Source organism: Vombatus ursinus, unplaced genomic scaffold (genome assembly GCF_900497805.2).
Source record: "Vombatus ursinus unplaced genomic scaffold, bare-nosed wombat genome assembly UNPS02014825.1, whole genome shotgun sequence".
NCBI lineage: Eukaryota > Metazoa > Chordata > Mammalia > Diprotodontia > Vombatidae > Vombatus > Vombatus ursinus.
Window position 1 is genome coordinate 6,611,578 of NW_020954603.1, and position 9,410 is coordinate 6,620,987.

Genomic DNA, 9,410 nt, shown 5'->3' on the forward strand with positions numbered 1-9,410 from the left:
AGTGGATAGAGCACTAAGCCTGGAGTCAAGAAGATCTGAGTTCAAATCTAGCCCCAAATACTTACTATTTGACCCTGGGCAAGTCACTTAATCTCTGTCTGTTCATTTTCTTCAACTGGAAAATCGGGATGATAATAACTCCTGCTTTGTAGAATTGTTGTGAGAGTTGAATGAGATAATATTTGAAAAGTTCTTAGATGGTGCCTGGCACATAGTAGGCACTTAATAAATGCTTATTTCCTTCCTTCCTATCTGAAAGCCATGACCAGGTTAAAAAAAAAAGCCTGGATGTGGTATTTCAAGTAATCATAAAAGAAAACCTCCCAGATCTCTTAAAACAAAAGGAGAAAGTGAAACTAGAACCTACTGGTTGAAAGAAATTCCAAAATGAAAACTCTCAGAAATGTCACAGTTCAAATCCAGACCATCCAGGTCAAAGAGAAAGTATTTTCTATATTGCAGCCAGAAAGGAAGAGTTGGAGTACTGAGGAGCCAGTTTGGATCATACAAGAATTAGCATCTCCTAATATAAAGGAGCAGAGAGTTTGGAATACAATATTCTAAAAGGCAAAAAGGTATGCTTACAACCTTAGAACAACATACTCAGCAAAACTTAGTGCAATCCTACAGGAGGTAAAAATAAATCTTTAATGAAGTAGAGGACTTCCAAGCATTTCTTTTCTTTCTTTTTTTGTGAGGCAATCAGGGTGAAGTGACTTGCCCAGGGTCACACAGCTAGTAAGTATCAAGTGTCTGAGGCTGGATTTGAACCTAGGTCCTCTTGACTCCAGGGCCAGAGCTCTATCCACTGCACCACCTACCTGTCCCTTCTAAGCATTCTTGATGAAAAGACCAGTGCTTAGTAGAAACATTGAAAGACAAACACTAGAGTCAAGAGAAATATAAAATGGCAAATACAAGTTTCCTTTGATGGATCTTTGTTTAGGTCGTTAGTGGAGAAGTGTCCACTAGTTCTCTCTTCTGGGCCATTTTCTCTATTCTCTATTTCACTTAGTGATCTCATCAACTGTCATAAATACAATGAAGATTTCCATGCTGATGAGTCCACTCATCTAGCCCCAAGCTCGCTCCTAAACTCCAGACTTATATCTCCAACTGTCTGTTGGACATCTCAAACTAGATGTCCCATAGACATCTTAAACTCAACATGATCAAAACTGAACTCATTATTGCCCCTGCCTTTTAACTTCCCCACTACTGTTAAGGACACTACTATCTTCCCAACCATCCAGGCTCCTAACCTAGGTTTCTTCCTTTAATCTTCATTCTTTCTCATCTCCCCCGCCCCCAATAGCCAACCAGTTGTCAAGTCTATCTCTGTAACATCTCTCACATACATGCCCTCTTGCTCCTCTGCTGCTACCATCATCACCTCATGTCTGGATTATTGCAACAACCTTCTGGTTGGTTCTCTTTGCCTCATCTCTTATTACAATCCATTCTCTACCAAGCTGTCAAATTAATCTTCCTAAAGTACAAGTCTGACTGTACCACATCACTCTCCACTGAACCTCAGCGGCTTCCTGTCTCCTCCAAGATCAAATATAAAACCCTCTGTTTCACATTCAAAGCCCTTCTAAACCTGCCATCTTCCTACCTTTCCAGTCTTGTCACACATTACTCACCCCAACCTCTATGATTCAGCAACATTGACCTCCTTGCTAGTCCTTTTACTAAACCCTCTATCTCCTCACTATGGGCATTTTCACTCACTGTCCCCCAGACCTGGAATGCCCTCCCTCCTCTTCTCCACCCCCTTCCTTCCTGGTTTCCTTCAAGACCCAGCTAAAATCCCACCAATTAAAAGAAGACTTTCTCATTTTCCTTTAATGTTAGTGTCTTGATCTGGAAATTATTTCTAATTTATCTTGTATAGGGTGACCCAAAAATTTTTAGTATAGTGTTAAGCTTTGAAAGCTCAAAGCTGGGGGCAGCTAGATGGTGCAGTAGATAGAGCTCTGACTTTGGAGTCAGGAGGACCTGAGTTCAAATCCGGCCTCAAACACTTTATACTAGCTGTGTGACCCTGGGCAAGTCACTTAACCCCAATTGCCTCAAAAAAAAAAAAAAGCTCAAAGCTGCACTAAGGCATTTGGAACGTCTTATTTATACCTATTTTGTGTTGTCTCCCTCATTATACTAGGTGCTTTTGTTTTGTTTTGTTTTGTTTTGTTTTAGAGCAAGGTCTGTCTTTTGTTTTTCTTTGTATCTCCAGTGCTTAGCAGAGTGTCTGGCCCATAGCAGGCACTTAATAAATGCTTTTTTTATAGACTGAGATGATACAAGTTCTCCTCTGAACCCTAATGTTATTAGGGATCATAAAGGGAGTTCAATAAGATCTGGGAATGTTTTTTTTCCTATGTTTTAATTATATTAAAAGAAGAAAGAAAAGGGAGGGGGAAAGAAATACATTAGTGAAGAAAGGGGAAGGAAGTGTTGGGGGAATTAATTATCTCATGATTGGAGTGTATAAGTAGAAGATGATACAAATGAGGAAGAAGGGATGGAGGTAGCAGATAAAACTTAAACGTTACTGTCATCTGAACTGGGTAAAGGTGGGTAGAATCTTCGTACAGAGTTGGGTGTACAAATATACTTAATAGGGAAACAGGAGGGAATGGAGAGAGGGGAGAGAAGAGAAAGAAGAATGGGGAATAAGGGAGAAGACAGATTTGGGGAGGGATTAGTCATAAGCAAAACAAACTCTAACCTTGGAGGGTGGATTGTAAAGAGGGATTTAAAAGGAAGGAAAAAAGGGAAACCTCTAATTAAGGTTTGGGCATGGGAAAGAGAAAAGGGGCTGGGAATCAGAAGCAAATTGCAAGGAGCATACAACACTGGTGCTTGAGCACATTTCTCTCTTTCTATGGTCTTCTTCTTTGTTAAGAGGAGGGAGGGGACAAAGAAAGGAAAAAGTACAATAAAATGAATTGGAGGGAAATACACAATTAACTATCATGACTGTGAATGTTAGTGAGATGAACTCAGAAAATGGAGGAGAATAGCAGGTAAGATTACAAAACAGAATCCAACAATATGTTGTTTACAAAAACACACTTGAAATAAAGAATTTATGCAGTTTAAATTAGAGGATGGAGCAAAATCTATTATGGTTCCTCTGAACTAAAAAAAGCAAGGATAGCAAACGTGATCTCAGACAAGGCAATGACAAAAATAGTCTTAAATAAAAGAAATAAATGAGAAAATTACATTGTGTTGAAAGGTAGTGTAGACATTGAATAAAACATCAATACTTAACATATATGCACCCAAAGGCATAGAATTTAAATGCTTAAAGGACAAACTAAATGAGTTGCATGGAGAAATGTACAATAAAACTATAATAGTAGGGAACTCCAATGTACCCCTTTCAGATCTAGACAAATCTAACAAAAAAAGGAAAAGAAAATTCAGGACCAGAATAGAACTTTTCTGAAAGTTAGGTATTGATTGAAAATTGAAAGGACTGTTTATATTATTTCTCAGCAGCTTATGGTCTGTTTACAAACATTGACCATGAATTAGGGCATAAAAACCTCAAAAAGCACATAGAGAAAAGCAGAAATATTAAACTCATCTTTTACTACCACAATGCAATAAAATGATATTGAGCAAAAGTCCAATGCAGAAAGAAGTAAAAAGCAGAGACTAAGTGACTTAATCCTAAATAAAGGGTAGATAAAAAGAATAAATCATAAAAACAACAGGTAATTTCATTAACAATGATGGCAATGACACAATGCAGCAAAAAAATTTTAGATGAAACTTCCTTAGGGGAAAATTTATATCTCTAAATATTTTCATCAACAAAAGACAGGAAAAACATCAACAAATTGGGCAACCAACTTAAAAAAACTAGAAAACCAACATTTTTTTAAAAAGTCATTTAAACACCAAAATAGAAATTCTGAAAATCAAAGAATTAGAAAAAATTGCAAACAAAAAACTTCCTTTGATTTGATAAATAAAATAAGGACCCAATGAACAATGGGACCCAGACAACCACAGACTCTCTTCAGCGCACACACACACACACACACACACACACACACACACACACACACACACGCTATATATGTACTTTGTTCATACCAAACATTGGCCAACATCTTGGTCATCACTCACCTTGAGACAACAAGGGGCAGGATCAGCATCTTCAGCATCCTCATGAGCAGCTCTCCAGGGAATTGGATGTAACTAATTTCCTAGAAGCGCAGGAAGAAGTATGGGTTTCTAGCTGGCCCTCACTCGCTTGTGTTGACCTAATACTGTTATCACAGTCTTTTCATGGGGAAGAGGCCATTCTCTACAGGTTTCACAGGCAGTGAAAAAAAGCCTGAGCTTAGGGGTCAGGTTTCCTGGGTTCTCATCCCTGTTCTGCCCCTGATTTGCTGTGTGACCTTCAGCAAATCACTCCTTTCTGAGCTTTGCTTTCCTCACTAGTTAAAAAATGGGAGATTGGAAAAGATAGCCCTTTGAAGTCATTTCCTGCTGTTTGATTCAGCTCTGTTCCCAGGTCTGGACCATGATGACTGTAGAGGTCATCTGATCTAAGTCCACTGTATATGTAAGGAAGCAGAGACAGGATCTTGCCCAAGACAACCCGGCTGGGTAACCCTGAAGCTAAGACTACACCTCAGTACTATCCAACCTATTTTACAGATGTAGAAATTAAAACCCAAGAGAGAAAACTGATTTATCCAAAGTCACAAAATAACAGTAGCAGAGCTGAGACCAGAACCCAGGTCTTCTGATTCCTAGCCTCATGCTTTTTCTACCGTACCATGAGAAAATAGTAAGTTAAGGTAAAAACAAATTGTATCCAAACATTGCTCAAAAGGCACCTTATAACTTTTTTTTTATTTAGGCTTTTTAGTAGTTCCGTGAGGAATAAGTACAGGTAAGATTATTCTCATCTTACAGATGAGGAAACTGAGGCTCCGAAAGGGAAAGTCATGACTTTTGCAGAATGTCAGTGCTGGAAGGAGACTTAGAATATAATGGTAATGATGGTGTTAATAAAGGGAGGATAGCCTCTAGGCCGTGGTTGGAGAGCTGACCTCAGAGTTCAGGAAGAGCTGGGTTCAGGTTCTGCCTTTGACACATACTGGTTATTCCTAGGAAATTCTGTAAGATGATAAATTGAAGGGCACATGCCAATCTGCATCGGTGGAGGGACCTTCCTCACCAGGAATTCTTTAGGTCAGTGAAATCACAGTCTAGCCCCTCCCCAAATTATAATGACAATAGTAATAATAACTACAATATTCACTGACATCGATATAGAGTTTCGAGGTATGCCAAGTGATTCAATCAATCAGTCGATAAACATTTGTTTCTTCAATATGATATCTCATTTTATCTTACCACAACCCAGTGAGGGAGATTCTATTCTTATCTCCTTTTTTTTTTTTTTTTTAAGCAATTGGGGTTAAGTGACTTGCCCAGGGTCACACAGCTAGTAAGTGTCAAGCGTTTGGTTTGAGGCCGGATTTGAACTCAGGTCTTCCTGACTTCAGGGCTAGTGCTCTATTCACTGCGCCACCTAGCTGCCCCTCTTATCTCCTTTTTACAGAAGAGGAAGTTGAGGATCAGAGAAGAAGTCGTTGGTGGAGGTCACACAGCTAGCATCAGGGTCTGAAGCAGAAGCGGAGATCTGAATTCAAGTCTGAGGGGCAGGGGTCATCTAGTCTAACTGTCCTGTTGCAGAAAAGCACACAAACTTGGGCCCAGAATGTGCCCACAGGCCAGTGCCCAGGGCTGCTAAGGGTCAGAGCCGGGAGGGATACGCTCTTGGGACCGCCCAGGGATGTTTCCGTCCTTGTGTGCCTTCCCCATCTTACACAAGAGCATTGTTTAGGGAAGGGACAGTCCAGGGCTCCAGTCCCTGGCTGAGACATCAGACGGCCACTGGGGGATTCTATTTCAAAGGGAGACTCTGAGCTTCCTGGCTCCAGCCAAGTGCTTGTTCTAACGTCCACATCCTTCCTGCTATCTCTTTGGCTCGGGAACTGCAGGTTCATCCAAAAAGATGGAGAGGGATGCTTGGACAAGAAGGGCCCCCCAGACGGGGCCGGAAACACACAGGAATTCCAAATCTGTTCTCAAGTTAAGCCCTAGCAGCAAACAAATGTTTGGTCCTGTGTTAACTCAGGGGAAGAGCTGGCCAGCTACCTCCCTGCTGCCCAGGGTCTGGGGAGAGGGCTCTAGATGGGGGCCTGGAAGGTACCTCAAAAACCACAGAGTCCATTCTACAGAGGAAGCAACTGATGCCTCTAGCGGGTCAGTGACCTGCCCAAGGCTCCACCATCACTCAGCTAGCTGCTAGGTGGCACAGTGGATACAGTGCTAAACATGGAATCAGAAAGACCTGAATTCAAATCCTGCCTTAGACACTTCCTAGGTGTGTGACCCTGGGCAAGTCACTCACCTCTGTTTGCTTCAGTTTCCTCATCTGTCAAACGAACTGGAGAAGGAAATGGCAAACCACTCCAGTGTCTTTGCCAAGAAAACCCCAAATGGGGTCACAAAGAGTTGGGCACAACTCAAATGACTGGACAACCACAACAGGGATAGGGAAGGGCCCTTGAGTCCAGGACAGATCCAAGGAACTGGGAATGTTTGTCATGGAGATGAGAAGGGCTCAGGGCACTTATGGGAACAGACAAGTCTGACCATCTCCCCACGCCGGGAAGGTAGACTTCTCCTAATGCTCTAATGAATGTCAATAGCAGAGACTGTTTTTGCCCCAATGAGCTGGTGGGAAAGGCATACTGAGGGGAAGAGAATCCCTGAAACGGTCCCCCTGGGTCGCTGCCTAGGCTGTTGTACGGTCAGGCTCTCCCTGGTCCCCCTAAGACGCTTCTGTATCTAACAGTCTGGCTCCCTAAGGAGTTCCAGGGTATTGCAAAACCTGCTGCTACCTGACTTCTCATCTAGCCTGAGATGCTCCTTAGATCTGTCCTCTTGGGGAAGTCATTTGGTTTCTCCGACCCTCAGTTTTTTCCTCTGTAAAATGGGTATTATAACTCTTGCATTTGCCTCCCTCACAGAGCTCTTAGGAAGACAGGGCTTTGAGAGAAAGGAGTAATCATCATTGGAAAAGGAAGTAGAAGAGAGAGACAGAGACAGAGAGAGAGATTGCAGGAGGAGACAGAGACATGGACAGAGACAGAGACAGGGACAGAGACAGGGAGATAGAAACAGAGAGATGGGAGGAGGAGACAGAGAAAGAAACAGAGGCAGAGACAGAGACAGAGAGAAATAGAGGGAGTGCCACAGAGTGATATCTGCCAAATATACAAGGATTTTTAGGGAGGCCTTTTATGTACTGGATTTATAGAAGAAACTTGGCTAGACCGGCCCAGGATGGGAAGGCCTGGATGGGCTGAGATCTGTACCTGTGGCAGGCATACACCCATCGATGAAATAACCCTGACCCTGGAGTCAGGAGAGATATAGGTTCCAATCCTTCCTCTGACAGTGATGACCATTGTGACCCTGGGATAGCCCCTTCCTCAGTTTCCTCATCCGCCAAATGGGGATGCCAGTAACCAGTCCTACTGCCCATACTAGGCTGTCACTCAGATTCAATGAAAAAATGAGCAGAAAGAGCTTTTTAGACTTCTAAGGGCCACCCCTTGTTATTGTGGAAGTATTATTATTATCATTATAATTGCCTTCATTATTCAATTAGATTCAATTAAGTAAGTGTTTCTTGAGCACCTACTATGTGCCGGGCACAGTGCTGACAGCTGAGGACACAAAGCTGTCCCAGAGCTTACATTTTTTGGGGGGTTGGAGGGAAGGATAGTCACAACAAGCATCCAAACCTACACATGAGGAGAGTGAGGCCCACTGAGGGTGGGGGGAAGAAAGGGCTTGAGTTCCAGGTGGCCCCTGAGCCTAATCTGGAAGGGGCCTGACAATTCTGGGAGGTGGAGGGTAGCAGGAGAGCCTCTCGGGTCAGCAGGGTGGGGGAAGGGAGGTGCAGCCTGCACCAAGACTTGAAGGGACTGACCTGGGAAGAGAGGTGCTGGGTCCTCAGGAAGAAGCCCAGGAGGCAGCCTATGGTGACAGAGAGCACCGACAGGATCAGCAGCCCATTTCTCCGGCACACATCCTTCACCCGAGCCAGCAGAGCATCCAAAGCCAGAGCCATGGTGCCCTCTGCCCTGGAGGCAGGGTCCTGGCGTGGGGTCAGCCTCCCATGGAGCCTCCCTCCTGCTCCGGGCTCCCCAGGCCGTCTGGGGTCTGGAAAGAACAGCTCCAAGCTCCCAGCCCCGGCTGCTTAGCCTGTGAGGTCACCCTTTCCCCCCACAGCCAGGCCCCACGAGGGCTCCCTCCAGTATTGTTACTGCTCCAAATGAATGCCCACAATCCTATTATCAACTATCGTTAAGAGCCTAGGAGCAGCTTAGGGAGCCCTGGGAAATTAGAGTAAAGACCGGAAGAGTGCCGGTGGCATTGGCCAGGAGGGCTGGGGGCAGGGGCTTGGAGCTGAAGACCCCCAGCTTCCTTCTGGCTGTCAGCTTCTAGGAATCCATGATGCAAAAGCAAAGAGTTCCCTCTTAAAAAGAGGGAAAAGGGGTTTGAGGGTGGTGCCCATTTCAAGAGGACTCTTGTATGCCGAGAGGCAACCCATCTGAGTTCAGATTCTGTTTCTACTGTGCACCTCTAGCCAAATCATTTCTTTTCAGTGGGCCTCCGTTCTCAGCTTTACAAAATGAGGGAAGCAGGCTAAATGGTTACTGAGCATCCTTCTAGTTCTTACATTCCATGAATCTGTGATCAGAGAATCATAGTACTAATAATTATGATAATAGTAATAAGAGTCAATGTGGCTAGCCCTCCCAGGGCTTCACTGGGGTGTAGGGGGAATCCTCCTTCATAAAGGCAAGGCCAGCAGAGATTGAGCTCTAGGGGGTCCTACCAAGCTGGAACCAGGGACAGACTGGGTGTCGTGGGAGAGCTCCAAAGCCAAGATGCTCTAAGCTCAGGCTAGAGTCAGGAGTTGGGCTAATATCCATAGCATAACAACAGTGCATTAATGAATGAATTCAGTCTCTTTGCTATAATTCTCATCTCAGAGATAATTGTTTGTTTGTTTAACTAAAGCCTTTTGGTTGGAACAGAGGGCAATGTTATGTAAGTCTGACTTCCTGGTGGGGAGTGCAAGATTTCAGAAAATCAGACATTTTTGGGAAGTGAGAACAACCTTCATTTACTAAGGGCCTATAATCAAAGAATATTTTTTAAACCAATGGGCAAGCCCTCTTTTTTTTTTTTATGTGAAAAGAAATTTGTTGTTTTTCAGACACGTCCAACTCTTCGTGACTCTGTGTAGGGTTTTCTTGGCAAAGATTTTCTTGGAGGGACTTGCCATTTCC

At 43.6% G+C, this 9,410-nt stretch overlaps 1 protein-coding gene across 1 annotated transcript in view; it reads right to left on the reverse strand.

Annotated features, from left to right (window-relative positions):
- The window catches only part of SLC1A7 (solute carrier family 1 member 7), a 78,227-nt gene extending 70,045 nt beyond the window's left edge, over positions 1–8,182 (reverse strand). Inside the window, exons 1-2 of the mRNA XM_027838098.1 lie at positions 8,042–8,182; positions 4,147–4,226 (exon numbers count right to left, since the gene is read on the reverse strand). Of these exons, the coding sequence (XP_027693899.1) occupies positions 4,147–4,226; positions 8,042–8,182 (221 nt within the window). The remainder of the gene's footprint in view (positions 1–4,146; positions 4,227–8,041) is intronic.
- Between the last annotated feature and the right edge of the window lie 1,228 nt (positions 8,183–9,410).